The sequence below is a fragment of the Xenopus tropicalis genome, chromosome 3 (assembly GCF_000004195.4).
Source record: "Xenopus tropicalis strain Nigerian chromosome 3, UCB_Xtro_10.0, whole genome shotgun sequence".
NCBI classification, from domain to species: domain Eukaryota; kingdom Metazoa; phylum Chordata; class Amphibia; order Anura; family Pipidae; genus Xenopus; species Xenopus tropicalis.
This window is the reverse complement of record NC_030679.2, coordinates 51062189-51089171: the sequence shown is the minus strand read 5'-3', so window position 1 is coordinate 51089171 and position 26983 is coordinate 51062189. Positions and strand designations below refer to the sequence as shown.

Here is a 26983-nt window from a genome sequence, read left to right as displayed (position 1 = left end):
TTTCTGAAGAATGACAAGATTGATTTGGGACCAAGAGCACATCCCTATATCAGAAACAATTACTGGGGTCTAAGGTTCTCTCCTTGGTACATATGTAAAACTGCAGAGTCGGCATCTCAGTGCCTCAGTTAATACAAATAAGACATTACAAAAGTGCCTGTCAGTGTACGATTGTAAGGATATATTGAACATACAGAAATCCTTTGTTAAAAAAAATAAGGATTCTGGGGATAACCATATATACAGTCATACTGCACTAGCAAACACACAAGGGATATCCTTTTCAGTAAATTAATCTTAATTAGGCCCAGTGAAACCGTGAGTAAATGTCTAAGTTATCTCTGGATATATTCCTGCAGAGCAAGTTGCATTATTTGTTACAGAACAGCTTCACTGTGAACATTACAATGATTTAAAGTTATCAAGTAAACATTAATGTGAATATTTCCAGTGAGGAACAGTTCAGTTATGATCATATTAATCTGCCTGGCACTACTATAGAGATGCATCTAAAACTGCTGCACTGCATTTCAAAAAGGCAAATCTGTTTAGAAAATATATATATACTTCTTCTATCCACTGTACATGACAATTTCACATTATGTGGCATTCCCACTTCTGTGGAACCCTAAATAAGTCGAGACATTCTCTGAAGAACCATGGGCTACAGAAGAATAATGGGATTACCTATTTAGCTATAGCTAAGGAGAGCTGTAACTAACCAGATATGTAAAAAATGCCATAATACAATTTAGAATTAACTGTATTCATTTATACACAATAGGTAGAGCATGGTACCAAGACATAAAACAGGAAAGGAAAGCAACAACACTGGAAGCTTGCAATGCAACAAAAGAACATTAGGCTCAAATCAATATTAATATAAACCCTGTAGTCTCTATATACATAATGTCTTCATATGTGAGAGATAGTGTTGGATCTGGGGCATTAAAACAGAATAGAAACATACAAAATGCAACAACAGCAACCCAACATTGCCCAGCAATGCAATTTAGTATATTTATTAAAAGGTTGCTAACTTGATAGTTAAGCTATCCTTCTACAGTCCTATAAAATAAAAACAAAATACTCTATGATTGCATCTGCTCCTTTATATATTATGTTAACAGAAAAACCAATGTATTTTTAAAAATGGCCATAGCACCCAATATGGTTGACTGACTGATCATCTTAGTGCAAAAAGCAAGGCAGGGCTTCATGTTTTACTCACTTTTGTCAAGATTCTACCACAAATTTGCAAAACTGTATTCACGAGAGACAAGTGGGGGAAGCATATAGGGATCCCCTCTCCTAAACTTGTGTGTCATTAAGACAACTAAGAGAGTTAACACGTGCAGGTTGCCCAATGACATGCAATAAAAAAAGGACTGCCATGTTCCCACCTGTGATGCACACTGCCCCTCAATGCCCTGGAGGAACTGCTATTAAAGAATACTATGGGGCATTTGTAAACTAGGCCAATACTCTCATGTATACCCAGACAACCTCTTAGTTACTCTCCTTATAGAAAAAATATAAAACAAGCATAATTTGTCAGACTCAGATGGTCCTACCATGAATGTGTGTTTTGTTTTTGTCCCATTTTAGATTATGTCAAAACAAAGTTTGCTACTTCCATAGAAGCTTCTAATTTTTCTTTTTCAAATCAGGTTATGAGATGCAAAAGAGTGCCCAGGCAAGCTTAAAATGTTTTGATGTTTATTGGAATTATTAACATCTGAATGTTCTGTGGCTAGAGTAAATGTTGGCAATATGCCTGCAGGAAAGGTATTACCAATCCTCCCAATACTTAATTTAGTTACAATTCCTGGCGTGTTTACAATAAACATCCATTGCTCTGGTGTGTGAATAATTCTGTATTCTTCTGTATTCTATATTGTCAAAATCAAGCACCGTGCAGAAGTGCAAAGCTTGGAAATGTTCCTGCTATACTGGTAAGAAACATAATTATACAATGCTCTGGTACATGAAACTCAAGCCTTGCCATAGTTACTTTATTAAATAAGATATACATTGAAACATTGTAATATGGTACCTGATTAGTCTCAGAGCAGTCTAGCAGAAACATCTCCATTGGAATATATACTGGAAAAGAAGCAATATCCGATGCCAGTTTTTTCATATGGTTGATTTCTGTCCTGTAGATACTGAGACTGACATGCTGGTTTGTTAGTGATTCCAGCCTCTTTTCAGTTATTGGTGACAGCAGGTGAAGATAAGGCTTGTATATGAAGGAATATCTGCAGGGCATACATACAGAATATGGTTATAAATAATGGATACACTAGTAGAGAATAAAAATTAATAAGTATTGTCATTAAAACAGGAAGTACATATAACTGAAGTCAGCATTCCACAAATGCGTTAAAGATACTGTACCATTCACAATATGCCATTGAAAAGAGTATAATTCCTTGAACAAAATTTGAAGTCTATTAATCCACTGCATCCACAATACAGTTGCAAATTGTTGTAAAAGTGACTTCAGAAATAGAATTCTAATTAGACTCAACTAACGTTTTTGGCTCCCCTTTTTGTAAGTCTCTGCCAAAAAGTTACTGATTTTGAAATCAGAGCATGGATATCCAGGTTCTAAGTCTATCTAGCAAAGAAATTCTCACGCTTGCAAGGATATCAATGTTCCCAGCCTTACTAGCTTGCCAGTCTGCAACAGAGTGACTATCATAGCTTGCCTATCCATAATTGGGTTACCAGATCACTCAAAATTCAGGGACATATCTAATGCATGCTGCAGGGCTGCACTAAGTAATCTGGTATCCTAATCCTTAAACCACAACCCCTTGAAAAACTGACACTAGTTACTAACATGAATTCATATTTATTGCCATGTTAAATGCAGAAAAGTCAACAAGACCATGTGAATATCTCATTCATAGGAAATAATATGGATGTTTACACTTCTGATCACACCACTCTCTGATTGGTCTGCCTCTCTGAAAGTTGATAGAAGTGAATGAGGTATACATTATTGGAAAATAATATTGCCTTTACATTTTCGAAATAACATATCTAAATAGACATACATAAACTAGGTGAAAAGATGCAAATTAAAATTATTTTAGGCACAATGACATACAGTAGAGTGTTTTTAAACTGTTGGACATAAGAAGTATAGATTAGCAATATATTCTCAGCTACATTTTTTCCTGCTTAATTTCCACTGCAGAATGTGTGCTCCTGAAGTTTGCTGCCCAGTAAGGAACTGCCAAAGAGCAGAACAAAGTAATATTGATAGATTTCACTAAAAATGAGCATTAGAAGAGAGGTAGGGAGATCATGCATTAGGATGAAAGATGAAACAGATGCACTACACAGCCACGATCAAAGAGATCCATCAATTTATTCGGAGAGTCAAAATCCAGCTGAGCGTCAGGAGCCCTGTCTGCATAATAAGAAAGGTTGACTAAAACATAAGGATTAACAGATGAGCCTTCTCTGGTGAATGCATAGGGGTGATGCCCTGCTGAGCCACTTGTAAAGACTCCTTGGAATCATACACCTGCTGATCAGTAGAGAAACCTACTGGAGGCTTGCCTAAAGAATAAATTGTACTAATAGATTAAATAGCATGTTCCAAGGTATATCAGACTGAATTCTCTACTCCCTTTTTAGCCAATATATCAATTTTACTTGCTGACTAGTTCTGCTTTAATTGTTAAATCAGCCAATATAAGACCTTAAAACTCTATACATGATGAATAAAAAACAAAATACTTGGCTTTCTGATTTTCTAAAAGCAAGTTTTCCCCTGACCCCTAGCTGTTGTGAAAAGGCTTCCAGGCCAGTTAGGCCCTTTTTGGCACATCTTTAATGCAAATGTAAATCCAATATCATGACTGACCACAATGATTACAATAACATCCAATAATATAGTGTGCTGTCTGAGTCGCCAGACTACAGTTGCTGTGTATCAAAGTGAAAGCATGCAAGTTAGAGCTCAATTACAAGTAAAAGAAGCATGAGACATATTTACAAACTCACTCTCCATGACTGATACACAGGCAATTAAAAAAAATAAATTCTGTCTTTGGTAAATATACAGGTATGGAATTCATTATCTGGAAACCTGTCAGGATTACAGGAAGGCCATCTCTCATAGACTCCATTTTATATCAATAATTCAGATTTTTAAAAATTATTTCCCTTTTCTCTGTAATAATTAATCAGTACCTTGTACTTGATCCCAACTAAGATATAATTAATACTTATTGGAGATCCCTTATCTGGAATACCCAGGACTGGATAACAGGTCCCATACCATTACGTATTATGTACCAGACAAAATAGAGTTTTAAAATATTGTAAAATATAGCTCATTATTTTCATGAGTAAGAAGTAAGCATTACATATTTCAGGGCCTTTTATTAAAATCTGCTGCCTGATGAGGCATTCTTATTCTACCTGATATGATTGTTTTCTTCAAATACATTTTTCTGGCTATCATTTTACCATTTTTCATTTATTTGTCACAAACTAATAATAAAAAACTGATATGAATATTTCCATTTCATATTTTTCTGTCATTGTTTATATTTTAGTTTCCTTCCTGCTCGCCCAACTTTATCAAATTACCTGTTTACTTTATACAAATCTGCACACTACAGAAAGAAGAGGAAATTCTAATGTTTTTTTTATCCAAATTCTTGAAGGTTTATTGATTTATGGTGTTTAAGGAAATCTCAGCGTTATCATAGTAATATTATCACCTTCTGGTAACATTTTTAACCCTTTAGATGCCACAAATAATAGAATGTATAGCATTGATGCTGATGTACCAATGTTGTAGATTCTACTATTCCAAGTTACATTGTTGCCTAGTAGTGCTCTTCATAGCCGGCACTGAAAGGGTCAAACAACGTTTATTTTGCTCTGAAATGAATATTTGAAAAAGTTACTAACCTGTTCGGACCATATAAGTTGTTTTCAATCACAATCTTTATTCTAGCCTTGGCTGACATGACAATCTCTTCATGGATTTGTACTGAGCTGATGTATTTGATTTTCAGATTATCTACAGCCTGCAGACACAAGCATCTTGATTATTTACATTGAAAGCTGTATTGTGTAACAACTACCAAACTCTCCTGAGACTGGCTAAAAATTATTTACTTGATTAAATCGTAATATATAACAAAATTTACCGCGCAAAACAACAGAAAAAGGTACAGCACAGCAGTTATTATACAAAAATCCCCTTTCAAAACCTATAGCTTTGGGGTATGGGTGCAATACCTGCAGTTAACCTTAGATAACACTATTACACACATTTGACATGCTAGTCAACAAATAGATGGTAGCTATATATTAAGATTTTTTGACCTGTGTATTATGTTGTTATAACAGGACAGTAATGTGTATTCTTGAATACTAGAAACAAACTCATTGGCAGAGGCAGCTAATTGCACATGAAATTTTATGTTATTATATGTAGATTTGTATATATATATTTTTGAAGTTTGGATAAAGTGGAACATAAGTTCAACGAAAAAGAAAGATCACAAATTGCAGTGGAATATAAAGTTTTTTGGAAGATATTATGTTTTACGGGTTTACTTAAATTTCATTGCTTTCCTAACATAATTAAAGTTGACTGTCTTTTCCTTTTTCCTGTCTTTTCCCCATCTGCTTACTATATCTAATAATACAGTTTTACTAAGGTAACCAGAATTGCATAGCCTTTTCTTTTCATTCAGTCTAATTGATTGCAAAAGATGAATAGAATGGATTTGTAGCAAATTACCTGGAAAAGAAAATTCTCAATCCTTGGTATCTGTTGAACACTGATAACCAAACTTTCCACAACACTGTCCAAGCCGCAAACAATCTCTTCAACAGATGGATTAAAGCTGACATCTGATTCGTTTAAGAATGGTTTCTGTGAGAGAGAAAAATGTGAAGCATTTAAACCACTGTTACTTTATTTTTACAGATTAAAAAATGTCTTTTTAACCAAGTTATACTTTTTACAATTTCACATGATTTAGACAATGTAGATAATGTTTGTCTGGCTGTGGATTCAGATAACAGGCACAATCAATTCACCCTGTTTCTCTGCTTAGAAATCCTTAATACATCCATGACAACCAATTTTCCAGTATATATTGTGTTTCTTTTGCCACATGAGGCAAGGAGGCAACAGCTTTTCACTTTAAAAAGTCAAATTTAATTGCTATTCTTTCAGCTTTTTTGTTGCAGTGTGAATATGAGCAGTGCTGGAAAATGGCAAGCCTTTTAACCTGGAGAGACCTGGACACTTGCAGCTCTCTGGAAAATTAATTAAATATCTACTCTGTTTCTTTGACAATCCTGTCCTTGAGTTAATGCTGAAGGAAGTGGGGGGGGGGCTTTCCTTACTAGAAAATTCAGTTTAAAAGAGATTCTTTGTTCATTAGGCCATAAGTTTATGTAAATGTATGTAGTTCTGGGATTGTGCTTATTATAATAGTTTAGAAAAGTCTATGGCAAGTTATTCATTACTGTCTGGGGAAGCTATCACTTCTGTTTGATAATACATTCATTTGGGCCTGCAATAAAGAGGCAGTTTTAGAATCACCTAAAGAAGGAGGCTTTTTAAAACAAAAGATTGCTTATTGCTAAAATCTATGCTGGCCCAATTAATCATTCCTGGAGTAATAAAGCAAGTCTAGCCGCATTAGAACATTTTGACAAATAACTTATCTACCAGATAAACATTTACAATGATTTGATAAATTATACTCCCAACATGTAATTTAATATAGCAGTTAAAAGCTGTGGTATGTATGTGTACAGTAAAAATATACTAGAATAGCATAAATTTGCTGCAAAATTCCGCATTTCGGTATTGGTGAATTTTTTTGTGAAACTGACGCAAAAATTTGATGCAACAAAAGTCGGACGCTCCTTGACTTGCATCCGTGTAGCAAGGCAAGGAGTTACTCAAAAATGAAATGAAGAGTGAAAAGAGAATTCAAACAATGTAAAAAGTGTTCATTTGTGCAAAACCACATATAAGCATTTAGCAACAGAAAGAGGATTGAATAATTGATTGAAGCAATGTGTACCCTATGCAATAAAATTCGCAGATAGCAATTATTGCAAACTGCAAAAGAGGTCAAAATTTCTTTTCCAATAATAAAGGACCATTTTTGCCAAAAAAATAATTAATAATAATTTCAAAATAATTTTAAGGGATTCTATTAAGCTTCTAGTAAGATATGTAGTAAATTAGGATACCTGCAGAATTGGAAACATTTATAAATGGGTTTGTAAATGGGTGTCTATTTTGATTTCCAATATGCCCAGCTATCTCCATGTTTTTCTACTTGCTCACAATATATTTTTTACCCTACATACTGCACTCATGTTTAGGTTTATTTTAAGATATTATATATTGGTGGGGTGGTGTAAAAATCAAGTTGTTGTGGTTGTTCTTTTCCCTATTTGTGAACAGTTTTCTTTTACAGGAGAATAGGTTCATACCAGGCCATTCTGTGCTTTCCTTCATTATTTTTTTATCACACTGGCCTTTGTATGCTTTGTATGTTGTAAACCACTTTGTAGGACTATTCTAAAAACAAAGATATTGGTCATCTGCACAAAAGAGCCACATAAATAACAAGTCCTGAAATAGGTGATCATCCTTGCTGAGTAACATGGGAGACACAAGAGCAAGGGAGATCAAACACATGCTCTAATTCTCTAGAACTACATTTTTTTAAGTGTATATTTGAAAAATCTGATTTAACTTTGTTCTATAAACTTCCAATCAATCTCTATTATAGTCATGAAAACTGTACATGTCATATGGCAGGGGAAAAAAAAAAATCAATAAATCATCCAAGGAAGAACATCTATTAAATGCAAAGGAATGATGCCTGTTCAACTAATAGAAACCAAAGTATTCTCTGATGGCTAGTAAATGCAGTGTACCACTGTAGGCAAGAATCATACATAATAATATCAGGACATCTGAAATACCAGACTAAATAAAAAAGATAGATTTACAGTCTCACAATGCTATATTAATAATATGCATTTCATTATGAATGTTGTACTTCTACTCTATAAGGATATAAGAAGCCAAAAGCAGCTTCAAGACCATATCAATGGATTCTGAAGTTGATTCTAGTATTTTTATATTTCAATAGAGGATAATTATCAGTTTTTTATTTCAGTTTTAAAATGCAACATTAATACATTTATCTAAACATATTCTTAGGCTTAAATGTATCACTTTTCACAGAATAGCCATTCTTAGTTGGTATGCTGTCGCTTGAATAGGCATATTGCCTTTACTGTTTAACAACATATTCTAATAATGTGAAACCAAGTACAAAAAAGTTCACATTAGGTAAGCACTCATCTTCCAAGGGCCATGCTGTTTTGCAGCAAGGTGCCATAAATTAATAGATGAGGTTGCAGAATGGCACCAAACAGCTTAATTGAGCATGATGGTAAGAAAATGTTTATGAGCAGTATGCCGTTTTGTCATTATAATCGACATGCATTACTCACTCCCAAGGGAGACGAATAAACATGGTTTAATTCAGACTATATTGATACAGAATTGGCTGAGGACTAAGAGCAATTACGGTAATGTGTTTATCAAATAGTCAGTTGAGTCAGCTGGCACGGTGATTTTCTTCTCTCCCAAATTTATCCAGTTTCAGTAGGATGCTTCAAACCCATCTGTATTTACCACTTTGCAAATAGATTTGATTTCTAATTCAGATTTAGTGCCAGGTTTTGATAAAAATGACAGGACTTGGGGATGTGTGATACTGTCAACATATATATTTATTCTCTGTATGAAAACAACTGTTTGTTATTTTCAACATTACAAGTGTTTATTGTAATGAGTAAATCTAAGTGATATTATTGGAATCTTCAAAACGAAGAGCTTTTAGTCTCTGTCATATATTTGAAATGTCAGGCCTACAACAATCATACTGTGCATTGGAAGAAACAAATGCACAGATTACAATTTATCTGTCAGTTTAAGCATTTTAGCAGCCTATTACCCGTAATTTGGAAAAAAAAACAATTTAAAGGAGAACTAAAATCTAACATAGAAATCATTTATATATATATACTCATATAAATACACATACTGTAAATTATGTGCCATATGGTATAAGACACAGTAGGAAGAAGGTCCCTGCCCTGGTTGAGGTAGAGTATGAGTGCAGTGCAAATATTGGAAGTATTTTTTTTTACTCATCATATAATATTTTCCAAGAATCTCAAGGTTAATAATTTTGTGCAGAATTTTGACTTGCAAACTATACACAAATAATGGTACAACACTTATGTGCATTTATTAATTGAAAGTGCATGCTCACTAGGTGTCAAATAGATATGGCTATTTCCTAACATGCTCCTTTGTGCAATATTGAGTCAGTACAACAGATTTTGGGGTATATTTATCATGTTGTGCAAAAAGTGGAATGAAACATTACTGACAATGTTGCTCATAGCAGCCAATCAGATGCTTTGCTTTGGTTTTCTAACTGTCGAAATCTAATTGCTGATTGGTTGCCCTGGGCAACATCACTGGTAATGCTTCACTCCACTTTATACACAACATGATAAATATACCCCTTTGTGTGTAGGTACAGAGCACAAGGGGAACTTGGGATTTAAGCATCCAAAGGCATTTATAAAGTACAGTATTAACTTGCGAAGAGCACCTGAATCTCCAATATGTTGATGCAACCTAGATGCTATTAAATACTATAGTGGTATGACACAAATGCTTTCTGCATATGCTATTATTGATGAAAATGGACTTATATTTTTGCAGTTTAAACCACTGCAGACAGGTGAGGTTCTATATAATAAAGCCAAATGGAATACACCTGAGACCCAAAGGACAGAGAGTTGTTGACATGCTCATGCCATATGGACATCCAACTTATTTCATCACTTTACAAACAAACAGGTGCCTTTTGGGGCAGGGAAAGAGCAGGCCTAATGTGTTTTGTGGTACCAGCCACTTCCTTAGAAGCCATAGTACCTGCAACTCTTTCGTTTCACTAAATAATACATTCAATAAAAAACAGTTTGGGGTGGGCAGCACAGTAGGCAGGTGGTATATATGTTAAAAGTTGTTGGTAGGTCCTTTGGTAGGGTAGCTTGTTATCGCTATGTTCAGCGGCAATCAGTTTTCCTCTTGTGTCCTATCTTAGGAATAGTCAGAGATACAATAGTGGTCTGAACTAAGACAATCTGATGGGCTCTTATCGAAGGAGGCTAAATGTTCAGTGTTCTTTTGGAACAGTAAACGTAATGTATATGCTAGTTTGCAAAAAAACAATACTCTAACACCCATATGTAATAAAAGGCGCTAAGTTTGCCCAGGAGCACTAACCAATAACAACCAATAAAACATTTGCTTTTAAACAGGTGACCAGTAAAACCCACCTGCTGATTGGTAGCTATGGATTACTGCACCTGGGCAAATTTAGTACCATTTATTTTATTACATAACCCCCTAAGTCATTGAGCCAATTTTGCAATAATTAGAACCATATTATGTTGCAATTGATCTAGGACATTATGCATTCATAAAAGCAAAATCACTTTTTAATTTTATATCATAATAATAAGCTGGTTTCTGAAGATATGTTTCTGATTTTAAACTTACTGTGTTCCTTTTAAACTAATACCCTGTGTTGAGTTCACAGAGTAATTTGCAAAGAAAATGTACCATATCAGTCATTAGATGATGCGATAAACCTTTTCCAGATTCAGGAACATACCATGAAGATCAGAATAAGATGAGGTTTCACTGGGTACCATAGGTCATCAGAAGGTTGATTTCCCTCATACTGATTTCCTTTGCTGTATGTTTCAATCATTTTGACCAAGTCATTAAGTGAAGCTTTAACAATATTTCTTAGAAGATTGGACATTAGTGTAGCTAAACTGCGAAATAAATGATCCATCTTCCTCCTTCTTAAGCCCTGGGGAAAAAAAAACAAAAAAAGCATTGAAGGGAAGTATTCTTGGTATTTGCCAATGCTTTATACTGAAACACTGTCTTGTCTCATGGAATTTCTTAAATCCTTATTATACAACAGTGAGCTGTATATTAAGGATAGGCTTGGCTAGGCTTGGAATTATCCAAGCTTGGTAAATGTTGCTTTTTCCACGTTATTTATTAGAACACAAATTGGAAAGCTCTAGAGCAACGTTATCGTACCATTTGTACCTCCAACTTATAAATACAAATAAACATGTAAACTAAATGCAGAGGAGTGATTTTGCCCAGAATGCCATGCAATACAATTTTATCTCAAGTAAATATAAACTCCATTTGAAAAACGTAAAAATAAAACCCATTCCACTATCTATGCTTGTGTGAATAATCCACTGTCAACATAGTCCAATTAAATATTTACATTTTGAGGAGAATTGGTGTTTTTCATACAGTGGCTGCTTTTAAAATTTTCCTGAAGGGGCAAGAAATTATATTATAAACTAAGCCGTGATATCAGCTGTATTCAGAATGATCTAATTATATAATCAGTCTCGACAAATCTACTGAATTGTTTCTCAGTGACTCTGTGCATCACATTTTTGAATGCACACAAAGTTGTGAATTAATACGTGTTTGTAAAGTATTCTGTTTACCAAAGTAATGTTTCTTAAAATAAAACTAATTCACTTTAAAGTGGTCTGCATTTATTAAATCATTGGTGTTTGTTGTTGCCTGAAGAGTTAATAACATTATGTAATAGTAGAATTCTATCTGCTGACACAATACATTTAGACAATGTCTCCTGAGCTACCAGTCCATATCAAGAATAGTGAGGGTATTATAACATCACAGGAGGGTTTAGGTGGGATGATAACTGAGAATGAGGCTATCCATCATGGAAAATGACTATTAAAGCAAGATGAATAGAGGTCTCCTACAAGGAACTGCTATCTGAATGTATTCAGATTGATCTAAGTTTATGAAATCCCTGCATGATTCCCTGATATCGAATGATTTGCCAATATTCAGTTCAGATAGCAGTTCCTTGTGGGAGATCCTCATCCATGCACCCACTCACTGCACTCTTTACAAATGTATTAAAATACTTGATGTATCAAATGAATAGTATATACAGAGAACTTGCAGTTTGCCTACCAGTTTTTTTTTTTATTGGAAACATGAAGAGGGTTTTCTGGGTTATATTTCTACTACACCCTCTTTAGCTATTTATTTTTGGGGACTAATTTTTCTAATAGTAATTCAATCCAGTTTCTTGTACAAAGCAGTGTTTGTAATGGACATGTAAGCCCTACATTTTCCTGCAATGTATTTAAGTTGGGCAACATCTTCCCCACCCAAACCACACCATTTGTACTGCATAAATCCCACCAATACATTTTGCTAAAACAAATAACAGCTTTTCCCTCTGACATCATGACATACATCGAACAGCACATGTGTTCATTCAACGATAAAAAGTTCTGCTTGAATGGTTAAGTTGAACTCAGGACAGAGGGTTAGGAGTGAAATAGGAGCAGACAGCTACAGCAGAGTTTCTATGGGAACCAGAAATGCCATCTCCTTATTGGATGCTAGACTGGAGGGTGTGTTTAGTAATCTGAGCTAAGAAGAACAGTGCAGGCCCAGGAGCCCCTCCTGAGGGGTGGGTTAGAGGAGGAGGAGAAGGAATCCCACATGATTAAAGGAGAAGGAAAGGCATTTTGGCATTTAACTGCCAATAGATTTGCCACATTAGTACCACCTAGAACGCTATATTTTTTTCAGCAGAAAGCTTTACCATACCGGAGTAAACACATAACTTTGTTTGCTTAACATAGCAGCTGCCATTTTAGCTTGGTCTCAGTAACTTGCTGCTGCAGCTCTAGCTGTTGGTAGATCAGATCACACATTCTTATGGGAGGGGGAGTGAATTCTTATGAGTTCTTATGGGAGCAGTAGAAGGGAGAGAGGAGAGAGCTGAGCCCAAACCTGAAGGAGCCCTAAAGGAGAGGAAGCTAAAAGTTAGCTTTTAGCTTTACTTGTCCTTTGAGGGGATGCTGCAGTCTTACTATTAACCTTTAAACAACCAGAGTGGCAGGTACAGAAAGATTTCAAAGGGGCTAATCACTGATCAAATTTTTGTGTAGGGGGGGTGGTGGTCAGATATCCTTTAATATAGTTAGAGCTTTAACTATAATTTTCAGTCAGTCACCAACTTGCAAACTCTTACTTTTCAAACAACTGCAGCTGATCTATAACAATAATAAAAGAAAGTTGAACAAAACACATAACTGTTTGTTATATAAAGAAAATCTAAAATGGAAAAAATATTTCTACTACACTTTACTCCTAATCTCTCTCTCACTAGAGCCATCACCAAGCAAATCGGGCCATACTTCAAACTCTACAAAAAAAATCCCTAGAATTTCTCATAGTCTCTACAGAGATACCATACAATTATGACAGTGTAAGTATTCCCCAGTACTAATCAAAATTCAGCAGAGAAACTAGAGGGATTTGTGGCCGTATATGAAATGTTACACTTGCGGTAAAAATAATTGACAGGACTATCATTAGAGGTTTCTTGCAGGCAAGGTGAAAAAAATGTAAAATATTAATATGGCTGAATTTAAAATACTAAATGGAATTTGTTGATTTGATTCTGTATCCTAATTTAGCACTGATAGAAATGAGCAAATTGAGTCATATGAATATTTATTTGTTATGATCTGTGGCAATCTGCCTACCACAAATTGCCTCATGAATTTTTTTAGGTGATTCATGGCTGATTCATAAATGATTTGTGCTGGAAAATGCATATTTACTGATATCATTTAGTCTACGAATAAAAACATGGTTGATTCACTCATCTGTAGTCACTGATGGATTCATTTGATCTCTAATGACATCCCTCCCTGCCATCATTTAATTAAGTATATATAGTGTCATTTTAGCTGTTAATCAAATTAAAATAACATTACAGTACATGCAGTTTGAATACTATAAAATAGCAAAATATATTTACAACAAGCACATTATATATTTTAAGACGGAAGGGCTAATTTACTTAGGGGTTGGTACAAGGGTATGAAACTTAATTGCACCCACAGATCAAAATACAGTAAATCCTTTTGTATCTAGGCATTATGAAGTGCAAACTACACTGTGCACCTTCAAATAAAGGAACACAGTGCAAGGTGGAGAGCATATTGCTAAATGGCTGCAGGAGGCCCTATACTTCATGCTTCACTTGATCAGTGGGTAAGTAAAGGGTCCTGTTGTGCCTTGTGGCCCCATACACTGCCTATGTGAAAGAAAGGTGCACATATGGCAACTCCAGAATCCTGACTTTGCTACAGTGGGTGCAGCTTGCAGCTCTTGGTGCTGCATTGACACCTTGGCAAAATCCTTTGCTTTCTATACTAGAGGTGCCAAGAAATGCACCTGACAGAGTTGCCCCATGAGGCAAAGAGGGGGGATGGGTGCATAGTGGTGCTTTAGGTCTATTTCAACTTGATCCCCTTTCTGATTAAATTAACTTCATGGAAAGACATGGTGCTTTTCCCCAGCTTTATGCATAATGTAAATTGATTCTCCTTTATAAATGAGCCATTGTAGGTTAAAGGGGCAGTTCGCTTCTAAACACTTTTTCAATTTACTTGTTTTCAGCTATTCAGAAATAATGAAAATTGAACATTTTTCCATTTAACCCTTCCAACGCCTAATTAGCATATGCTAATTATGATTCAGGTTCGGTTCAGTATTTAGCCAGATTCTTTACGAAGGATTCAGGGATTCGGCCGAATCCAAAAAAGTGGATTCAGTGCATCCCTGGTAAAAAACATTTGAATATAATAGATCTTATTATACTTTTTATGTGTAAAACAATTTTTTCTGCACATATTTTTTAATTTTGCAACAATATATATAATATATAAAAATATATTGTATATCTATAGTATACAATATATACATATATTTTTTATATAATTAACCATGATTAAAGTATACCCTTATAATACACAACTGCATTGATTTAGGTACTTTGGCATTTGAATTGAATAAAATGTTTTCACAATTTTGCCCAGGGAAACTAAGCTCATCCTGACAATCGAATAAGCCTGACAACAAAATATTATAGAAGTTCAATGACACGTAAACAGGATTTATTGTCATCATCTTGATTACACATTTAAAAAAAAAAAACTCACCTCATCATCTTGAGGCATTATTGTTTCTATGTTTTCTCTGTTTCTGTTCACAATATCACAGCAATCTTTTATCCATAATTCCTGTAATAGTTCGGATTTGTCTTTGGCAACATGACATATGTAATTCACAAAGTTATCAAGCATCATTGGCGCAGTATCAAGAACATTATCAATGTTGACCAGTCTAAAACCTTCATACCTAAGAGGAACCAACGATAGACAAGACTTTGATGTACAATTACTTTTATAGCAAAAAGATAGTTTAGTGTAAAAGTATTGCTACTAGATATCAGTATGAACTAAACAATATTAATTCTTAGACTTGTTTCTGGGTTGACTTGTTTCTTATCTTTACCTTCTAAATAAGAAACAATTCCTTGGGGCAGGTAAGTTGCTTAGACGTTTTATGTCAATTGCACATTGGGCAATATCTGGCATTTTGCAGCAGTGTTATATAATAGCCCATAAACAGGCTAATTCAGTTATCTGAAACCAACTTTTAAGGTTCTTGTCAGATAATTGCTGCTTTTAGACAATTGTAACATAGAGCAATGGAGGGCAATCATGGCTATTTTGACCCTGCATTTGTATCTACATACAAGGGCAGTGGGTGAAATGCTCTAAATTGCCCTTTGTGCCATCAGTTGCAGCATGACCTACAGACGTTTATGGCAGGCGAACTCAAGTAAGAGACACTTAGAAACTGTGTTTACAAACATGTAAGCCATTGTCTAGGGAAAACCCCTGCTTTTAACCAATTAAAATATATAACTTGTATATGCTTGTTGTATATGTTAAATCAGGGGTGGGCAAACTTTTTGGCTCACGGGCCACATTTACTTACCCCCGGGCCGTACCGGGCCAGGGCGGGCAGGGCCAGGCCAGCGATACGCCCCCTTCGTCTCTTTAATTCCAGCCGGCCAATGACACCAAGTCTCGCGTGATGAGACTTGGCGTCGTCGGCGGGCCGGATTAAAAAGGCCAAGGGGCCGGATGTGGCCCGTGGGCCATAGTTTGCCAACCCCTATGTTAAATGATAGATCAAATGCCCACTCTACCACAATTTTCATCCTAAGTTTCCTTAGGGCTGCCCCCCTCCCCAGGGGGAACAGTCCCTCAGTTTGACATCATTAGTCTGATAAATATTATATGCTGATTGGTTAGGGAACGTTTGCCTATGTTACCGCTATAGATTTAATTTAAGATGGATTTAATTTTAATTAAAATGTGTAATAAAAATGTCCTCTTTCATGTCGATAAGTAAGTCTGCAGTTGACCCCATACTCAGAACAGGAGTTGTAAAGGTGGTTGTAACATTGACCTCCCACCAAACAGGTGTCTACAGAAATAAACCAGAAATTAAGAAAATAAGAACATATATTTTAGAAAACTATTCAAAATGCATATTTCAATATAGTTTAAATAGCAGACCTTTTTGGTTTACAATTCACAGATTAATAAATATGAAAAAGACATCGAAGAATAGCTTCTTCTGGTAACCTACTTGCTATAAAAGTTGAGCAGAATAGCAGGCATAATAGGATGGGTAATGTGCAATCTGCTTTTCAGTTTGCTGCGTGCACAATGTAAATTGTCTCGCCAAGGAAATGCTTCCCGGCCAGCACCAGAGTGTATCTACAGAATAAATGAGAGTAGAGAGGCAACAGTAGTAAATATCTCAGCTATGCAATGCAAACAAGTGTATGTTAATAAAACCATCTAAAACATGATGTTTCATGCAGAAAATGACAAACGTTTACCACTAAAAAATATAAAAAAAAAAATAAACAGCTTGGCTATCAAATCCCTGCTCATGAAAGCACTTTTTAAATAAATTACAAAGAGCCACTGTAAAAGTGTCCCTAAAGGCTAGATCTAATCTACTTGAATGCTAATTAAACTAAAATTCTATCTTGGTTGATGGAAGAGGTGAAACAGAGCACTGAATGACTTGTTATCTAAAGGACTGGGGTTTCATTTAAATAATAAAGTGTGCAGTGTAGAAGTAATGGCAGCTTCTTTCTTTCCTGCTGCCAATTGTCTCTGTGGCCATCACTCTTCTTTCTTTAAAATGTAATCACTCTAACCTCCTATCTCTTTTCTGCTGTTGTGTCTTTCCATCAACACGACTAGGTTGCACCACACAGCATTACTGTTACTGCAGTGGCTATCTCTCTTTTAGCGGTGCACATTTCAGATTTCTATCTATCTGGTGTATAACGGGATTCTATTAACATGTTGACTGGTGTGAAAAATTTAATCTTGTCAGGAGAAGGTGTAGCCATGTGAATTACTGACAATATACCCTTGGGTAAGCTATTTAAGTTTATTTATCCTGGGGCCAACATTACTGCTAATATAGACTTTGCACCTTTCATGGCTATACAAAAAAGATGAATAACTTAATTATTACTCTTCATGAAATAGATAATAAGGTTGTTTACATACAGAGCTCAAATAATACAAATATCTCTTTTGCCTACTTCTATTGATTGTATAGCCACTGATGCAGAAAATATTCAACTAAGTTATATAAGATGATTTAAAGAAAAATACCCTTTTTAATGTAAGGCAAGATAATGCTAACCTTTGGTGAAATTTCTATCCCCAGTCTTTGTTGTTCTTCTGGATCCAGCAAAATATAATCTAATATGGATTTCTTAATAGCATTGGTATAATCTTCTTCTGCTTCCTTTACAAAACAGGAATGTTTAAATAATGTAAGCATGAGCCAAACAAAACTGTATCAGAGTTACTGTACATTGTACAGTACATTGTAGTCCACTTAATACAAATGCTTGATGAATGCACAGAGATCCACATTATATATAGTGAATAATGTACCTCTTATTGTAAAATATAAGGATATTAGAAGTCACAGACCCTGTGACCATATAAAGGCCTGAGGCTGAAGGCCAAGTGCTTTTATACAAGTAATGGAACTCCAAGGTGACTTTCAACACCTAATTATTTTCAGCAGGGGGTACTTTATTATAATACTAAAGTTTCAGTAAATCATGTGACAGAAATTACATCACTAAACAACGATTATAACTGATGACATCACTAAGCATTATAAGGATATAATTTTGTGTATTATAAAGAATATATAGCAGATTTAGTGTATCTCACTATGGAACCTATAACCATGTAAAAATAGGGTGATAAAATACACCATACATCAATACTTGATTGTCAGGCTTAGAGGTGTATAAAAGCTGTGTATGATAGGTATAATATTTTATTTTACTCTGCTTTTTACTCTATCTATCTGATGAAAATAATTTTATACAATATGATAAATAGGCCAATGCCTTAAAGCACACTTAGGGGCCCATTTACTTACTCACGAACGGGCCGAATGCGTCCGATTGCGTTTTTTTTCGTAATGATCGGTATTTTGCGATTTTTTCGGAAAATTATCGCAACTTTTTCGTTACCAATACGATTTTTGCGGAAAAACGCGAGTTTTTCGTAGCCATTCCGAAAGTTGTGATTTTTTCGTAGCGTTAAAACTTGCGCAAAAAGTTGCGATTTTTTCGTAGTGTTAAAACTTGCGCAAAACGTTGCGCCTTTTAAGTTTTAACGCTACGAAAAAAGCGCAACTTTTCGCGCAAGTTTTAACGCTACGAAAAAATCGCAACTTTCGGAATGGCTACGAAAAACTCGCGTTTTTTCGCGCAAATCGTATTGGTAACGAAAAAGTCGCGATAATTTCCGAAAAGTCGTAAAGGCGCCGAAAAAAATCGCAAAAAATACGAAAAAGTCGCAAAATGTTCGTTTTCCAATCGGAAATTTTCCAATTCGGTCGGAATTCGTGTCTTAGTAAATCAGCCCCATATACTTATTAAGAGAGATAGGTGTAAAGGTGGCCATACACGAGGCGATTTCGCTCGTTGTGCGATGAACGATTATATCGACAAACGATCGTATGGCGATCGAGTTCCCATACGATATGCCATCCACGGGCAACGATAATTCGGGAAAGATTTAGTCGCATCATTATCGTAAAATACGTACGATCGTACATCTACGTACGATCGAATGTCTTTGACTTCCGCTGCTGGCAATCGTGACATGCGCAGAGAACAATCGTTGAAAGACAAATGTCTGACACTCACACCAACTGGCAGATTTTATCGTTAAACGACCAAAATTTTTAAACCTGGCCGATCGATTTTGGGGACGATAATGTCGGCTCGTTTAGTGGGCCGACGATCGTTCGTACACCACCAACTATACGATAACTTAACGATTCCATCGGATCGTTCGGGAATCGGTCGTTTGTAAGTAAAAAATCGGTCCGTGTATGGCCACCTTAAAGGGAAGATATTCCACCATTCTAATGTAGACCTAACCTGCTATAGGCCCAAATAATGCAATACAAATCAAAATCAATTGCCAATCACTAATCAGTGGTCAAATCCTATTAAATATTGTATGAGTGTCCATGATCAACCTGGGTGCATCCCTACTATGAAATGTAAGTATATTAGAAGCCACTGAGATGTTATGTGATCATATGAAAGCATGAGACCACAGGCAGAGTTGATTTATACAGATTACAGAACTTTCAAAATACAGAATGTGTAAGTTTTCTTTGTAGAGATCAACTGTGTGTATTATTATTATATGCCCAAATTGCTAACTTTTTACATAAATGGCTTACTGTAAATATATGTATGTGTCACAAAAAATGATGTATTCTTAATTACCAGGCTATATGTTTTCTTCGTTGTAGGGCATTATACAGCAATAAATTATTATAGTTTATATTTATAGTTTATAGTTTATAAATACCCCCAATGACATCTAGTTTTGTTGCTATTTATATATTTAGATGCTTTACTGAATGAGAAAGGAGAAGGCACATATATTAACATATCTGTATAAGCAAACAATGCACTCAGAACCAAGTCATTCATTTGTGTCTGGCCATGTGGCTTGTTCATTATAATCAGTAGTTAAAATAATGCCAATTGTTGGGAATAGTCTAACAGTGTCATTTCAGATTCCTGGAGGGTTATGTTACAGTGATTTAGTGAACAAAAGTAGAACATCCGTATATGCAGGTGTAAAAACTGTGGTGAAAAAAGAGAGCAACATTTATAAAAGCAAAAGGAGAAAATTCTCAATAATTTCACATTCTCTTTGCACCCAAGTAAGCTGTCAAAAAAAACATTTTTTTAAAAAAAAGTAATCTGTAAGAAAGATATTATGACATGCCTTGGAGCAAATATAATGATACACAAAAACATTCAGCCAAGTAAGCATATTTAGTGAACACACAGTATGACAGAAGGAGAGATGAAATTAAGCACTGCAGACATTATAGTACTAGATAATATGTCAAAGGAAAAACCACAGGCTTATTACACAAATATCCTGTTTGTGATTTCTCTGGAGACATTTTTGTCGGTATGAATTCCAAATGGAATAAATGTACCTTTCTCATGTGTTCTATCCATTTGTCTGCCCCCATGTAGTGTACATTTTCTCACAAGCCATGTTAGCCTTGGATATTTTACACAGTGATAAATTCTATATAGAATCTAGTGCCTACCCTTCATAGTATAATTTATCCACTGCTTTCATTACAATATTCATATAATATCAACAATATGCAATACCCAAAGCCACACATACCTTTGTTAAACCCTGAAGGGATTTGTTGTACACCTTGCAAAGTTCTGCAGGTATATATGAATAGATTCCCTGAAGCCATTCCTTACTAAGTGGTGTCACCATACACGGGTCTATGGATTCTTCAATAATCTTGTAATATCTGCAGAGAGGAAATGCAGTATGAGAACAGGTTCAAGAGATTTGCTCTTCTGTCAGCTAATGTTATGAATAAAAAGGATTTTTTTTCTTTTCTTTCGCAAAATATGTGACACCCAGCTTAAAAGAGAGAGACTGTGCAATGCTGTCACAATGTGTGTTAAGATATGCCAGAGATGAGCCTATAATAACAGTTATTCTGACTAATACAGTTAAGCCTATGATAATACACTGTATTGCTATTCCCTTGATTAATGTTCTTCAAAGTAAGTGATGCTTCCATTTGAGCCATTCTAAATTAAGCTAATTATTTCTTCACCCTGCTGTCAATTAGGTTCAATCTTGCAATATCAACAAGTTTAAACTTAAACAGAATTTGCATAATAAAACCATTAAAACCCTTTTAGAATACGTATGCTAATACAAATGTATAAAAGACTTATTTTATTTACCCTCAGGAAGTCTAATGACTTTTAAAAGTCGTAATGCTAAGTTATATATATAAATATATATATATATATATATATATATATATATAAACAAAGTTGCAACAGGCACTCACTTAAAAATCTAGAACAAATGCCTGGGTGCAGTACAGTAGGTTAATGTAATCCAACGAAAAAACAAAGTTCCGCACTCACAGGTCTTATGAAAAACAAATCAAAAGTTTATTAGCAAAAAGGATCTGACGTTTCGGCTGCCACAGCAGCCTTTGAAAAAGGCTGCTGTGGCAGCCGAAACGTCAGATCCTTTTTGCTAATAAACTTTTGATTTGTTTTTCATAAGACCTGTGAGTGCGGAACTTTGTTTTTTCGTTATATATATATATATATATATATATATATATATATATACAGGTATCGGACCCCTTATCCGGAAACCCGTTATCCAGAAAGCTCCGAATTACGGAATGCCCGTCTCCCATAGACTCCATTTTAATCAAATAATTCAGAATTTTAAAACTGATTTCCTTTTTCTATGTAGAAATAAAACAGAACCTTGTAATTGATTCCAACTAAGATATCATTAATCCTTATTGGATGCAAAACAATCCTATTGGGTTTAATTCATGTTTTATTGATTTTTTAGTAGACTTAAGGTATTGAGATCCAAATTACGGAAAGACCCCTTATCCGGAATACCCTTGGTCCCGAGCATTCTGGATAATGGGTCCTATACCTGTATATATATGTGTGTATATATATATATATATATATATATCTAATCTGAAAATAACTTTTTTGCACTATTACTATATCCAGTTCTACTGAGGTTGCACACCATTAGTGAGAGATACTACCTGGGAGCTCGTGCAAAAAATAAAATTAAAAGAAGGCATAAACGATGGCACTCTCAGGAATTTGCACAATATTTTAGATCAAAGTAGGATTTATTTATATTCCAGTGTTCTGGTTCCTAACTGGAACCTTCATCACAGAAACCCCAGTTAGACACCCTAATGTACCCTATTTTAAAATAGTCAGTTCCATTTGTAGGTGATGCTCTTTGATACAGGTCACTAAACTCTAAGGTGGATTTAAGGTAGGTGGCATGACATTCCCTATAATATACAAATTATAATGAATTATGTGAGACAGCAGTAAGCACTGATAATGACTTATGATATTACTAAGCACTTTTTATGATTATACACATTTTTGGTAGTTTATCCATGTATTTGAATATTATATAAGACAAGAGACAGGATGAGAGCAACATTATCCTTACAAAATAAGCATTAATTACATAACTCATAACTTTATACAACAATTTAAAACCTAATTTCATATTTTGCATTGAGGCATTCCCTTTCTAGTAACACAATTAAACCACTTTACATTAGTAGTTAGTTAAGCATCAGATGTCCAATAGAAATGAAATATACAGCTTTATTAAAAAATAAAAAAAAAACATTATTTGGGGTAGATAAAAAGTCTACACTAATCAGTATACAAATCACTTGATGTAGGTGCAGTTAAGCAACTAAAACATTGCTAAGTACCATCAAACCTAGGGACATTGGACTACACTGCAACACTCTTGCTTATTTACCAACTCTGGGCAAATCTGTACTGTTGCTGAAACCCATGGCAAACAATCACTTTTTTTATTTTACTGTCCTACATTTAGCTGGCTGAACAAAGCTAATCATATTCAAGCAGCCCCTGGTCTTCCAACAGGAAGTAATCAAAGTCTAATAGCTAGTCATGAGTAGCAGTCATCAGACTGCTTTAGGTGAAAATAGGATTAAACCTTACTTCATCTGTGTCTGCTTATTTTAGAGCAGACTTTAGTAGAAGGCTTTAAAATGAATATCTTATATTATATTGCATGTTTCCTGAAATCTATTTTTTTCCTGTCAAGCTACAAAATATATGTATAGCCTGGCACAAATGGGATTCATTATTTTTAATGTGGCCTATAGGAAACAACATCTATTTGTAGCTAGCTTTAGGTCACAGCTTCTAATCTCCACAAGTAAAATTATCTATACTATAGGAATGTTGGCCATTCTGGGTGCAATACAAAATACAATCACTTTTCATTTTGTGGTTGTACCTGTGATGTCCTAAGAGAAACTTTTATACTGAATTGATAACCATTTTCTTTGTTCGGATCTGTATCTGTAAAGTACATTTTGGTACATATTTCAGAGAAGAGAAAAAGAAACCATATACCATGAGGAACCATGTGTTAAAATAAAATTGACTCCATCTGTATATTGCACACTTGTCTGTATATTATACACCACTGGAAACATATGTACAATGTCCACACTATATCTGGAATTTGCAGGTCTCCAGTAATTGCTCAATTAAAACTCAGTAAGATAACAATAGGAGGGAGAGAACATTTAGCTGTGGGGGAGATGGGGCATGGTATGGACCTGTAATTTCTTAAATAGGGAATGTATTACGTATATTGTTAAAATCAGCAATACAAATCAGTAATAAGGGTCAGGAATTTTTGTTTCCAATGTACATTTTATTTAAATAGTAAACAATAGATGAGCAGGTAGCATTTAATTCTTAACTGTTGCTTAACATCTAATTTTATCACATTACCCCACATACCATATTGCTCATCTAAGCTGATTCATATCCCTACAAGTAATAATGTCACTTTTTGAGCAATAGAAAATGTCTTTTTAGTCAATGACATACACCTGTATGGATGCCACACATTATTTGAAAATAAGCAGAGAAGGGTTGCTATGTGCTCATAATAACTAGAACTTCATACACTTCTGACATTTTTGCATGCAAAAAGGAATATAATCAGGGCTTGTAAAATGCAACAAACTTTATTGCATGCAGTGGTGCATATGGTAGTCAACAGGATGTCACAAGTTCCTTTATTTAGCGTGGCCTGTGTAGCTTTATATTATGTACATTTCTGGTTTAGCACCTTAATTTTTAAAGTGCAATCTGGTTACATGATGCACTAAGTCAAGTTGCCAGGTAAGGATTTGAATTATAGGTTGGATAAAATAAAGTAGAAGGGCGCCTTAACAGAAAAGTGAAGCAATAAAAAATAATAATGGTATTAAAAATTCAATCCATTTTCTCGTTGCAAGGTCACTCACTCTAGCAGCTAGAAGGCAATTGATAATAAAGATTCAAGAGTAACACAATATAAAGGCAAATAACTAACAAAGGATCTAATTTACCACTGTCTACAACATACTAAAATGTAATTTAAAGGTGTTCTTCTATTTAATCATTTGGTTCTCATAGAAGTCCATAGAGAGGGCACTTCTATTTTTGACTGATAAATGTGTACACATCAGCAAAAGAAGATTACATATTTTTACAAGATTTTGGTTTAAAGGACATTTAGGTTGTATGAAAAGCTTCACAATGTATTCAAGGCAGATGTGGTAAATCTTTTACGTTATCCATTGTATTGACTGTGTTCAGCACAATTTATTGTTCTCTTATAAATACAGTATTAGCAATAAATGGCTGATTGCAACTTGCAGTGCTCATAGCAATATCTACGAAGACCACAAGCCACATTTAAAGATCCTGCTCTATTACATTGATTTTATCTACAGGAATGAGTAAGTAGGTATTTTATATGCAATGAATAATAGGTACTGTTCCCTTGCTACATGCTATGCATTGTCAGCAAAAGACACTAAGTGAAGCTTTTTAAGTTTGAAAATACAGAGAATGTGAGTTAGAAATTGTCAGAATATGCAAAATTCAATTTTGAAAAATGTCAGCCAGGAAGAACAAAGTGAAACTTTCTTGGTTTGAAAATATAACATTTCCTGGGAGCCAATTATATTCTTTATTTATTTATTTGGTAACTGTGACACCAAGCAAATACAAGCCACACATTTTATATTAGATTATACTATTTACTGTACTTTTGATTAATACCTATTTTATATTAATCCCCCTACACTCTTTCTCTTTTATCCATAAGTTCTGAATTATTTCATGATAAGGCAAAAGTCATTATTTGTCACTGTTTATTACATATTTTCCTTGTGACAAAAAACATTTCTAAATACATTTGTTCTCTTAAATTCTGTCATATTCTTCATACATATTGTGCAAATAATGGAAGTAAATAACAAAATAATCAATACAATACTGTAGCACAAGTGCTGGAATATTTAATTTGTAGCATCTTTTTACCATCAGAACTGTTTTAATAACTATTCTATAGCTTTGGCCAGGTGGATAACTTTCAGATTGGGCATTTATTATAGCAAAAAAGTATGACACAATCTTCACTCATGTTACTTGTAACTGCAATGTTGATGTGGAAATAGTGAGTTCCCATTCTGCACTACAGAACATGCACCAATCCTATATACTAAATATATGAGCATGTTCTCAGCAGTCTATCCTAAATAAACCTACTTGAGCATCAAGTTCACAACTATAACGTGGTAGACTGCACATTGCTTAGCCATCAATGCTGCTCTTCCCAAGAACAAGTTATATTAGACATGGTTATATAAGTTATATTAGATATGGTTGCAAACATCATTAAACTCATCATATCCAAATGTAATTACTCTTCTATGGTTTGTCAGCTGACCTTAACTAGCAACATGGCTTATTTACCACCTGTTATGGTCTAAGAGCATGCATAATCCCTATAAAGTTTTACAAGCAAAATTAAATTTCATTCAGAGTTTCATAAACAAAAACTAAACCCTAAAAATTAAATGGCTAAAAATGGCTGAAACTTTAGGCTGGTGCAGTAAGTTCAGTACATTAAATATGGATTTTATATACTGAACTTACTGCACCAGCCTAAAGTTTCAGAATCTCAATAGCAGCCATGATCCAGGACTCCAAACTTGTCGCAGGAGCTCTTCATCTTAGAAAGTGTCTGTAACACTCACAAGCTCAGTGTGCTCCGAGCAGCTGTTGAAAAGCTGAGCTTAGGGTCTGTTGCAAATTATCAAGCAAAAGAAAAAGTTTGTCTATTATATAAGCTGATACTACAGGGCTGATTATTAATTCTGATGTTACTTGCACTGCTTGCTGAGCTTCCATGTAGTAATTATCTGTATTAATTACTAATTAGCCTTATACTGTTACATTTATATTCTATATATACAGTATATTGTGAGTCGTAAGCCCAGGTAAGTGAGAGCAGCACAGAGCATGCGCAGGGAAGATGGGCATCAGCAGAAAAGAAGATGGAGAGCTAGTGGGGCATCTTTGACGGTACAGATCTTCCCTGATAAAGGGCTGTGGTTGCCTTGAAATTGTACAGAAGCACAAAACATAGTGTACACAAGAGAGTGTGTGTGAGAGAGAGATAGTGTGTGTGTGTGTGTGTGTATGTGTGTGAGAGAGAGTGAGTGTGTGTGTGTTTGTATGTGTGTGAGAGAGAGTGAGTGTGTGTGTGTGTGTGTATGTGTGTGAGAGAGAGTGAGTGTGTGCGTGAGTTTTTGTGTGTATGCATGCCAAGGAATACCATTTCACACAGTTTCAGCACCCTTCCTGATCATTTT

The 26983-nt window shown here is 34.8% G+C and overlaps 1 protein-coding gene across 1 annotated transcript in view; it reads right to left on the bottom strand.

Annotated features, from left to right (window-relative positions):
* LOC100490346 (dynein heavy chain 3, axonemal) overlaps nt 1–26983 on the bottom strand; it is a 522485-nt gene that overhangs the window by 394686 nt on the left and 100816 nt on the right. Inside the window, exons 6-13 of the mRNA XM_031898872.1 lie at nt 20863–21001; nt 17804–17908; nt 16721–16851; nt 15217–15415; nt 10785–10988; nt 5783–5917; nt 4942–5060; nt 2057–2261 (exon numbers count right to left, since the gene is read on the bottom strand). Coding sequence (XP_031754732.1) covers nt 2057–2261; nt 4942–5060; nt 5783–5917; nt 10785–10988; nt 15217–15415; nt 16721–16851; nt 17804–17908; nt 20863–21001 — 1237 coding nt within the window. The remainder of the gene's footprint in view (nt 1–2056; nt 2262–4941; nt 5061–5782; nt 5918–10784; nt 10989–15216; nt 15416–16720; nt 16852–17803; nt 17909–20862; nt 21002–26983) is intronic.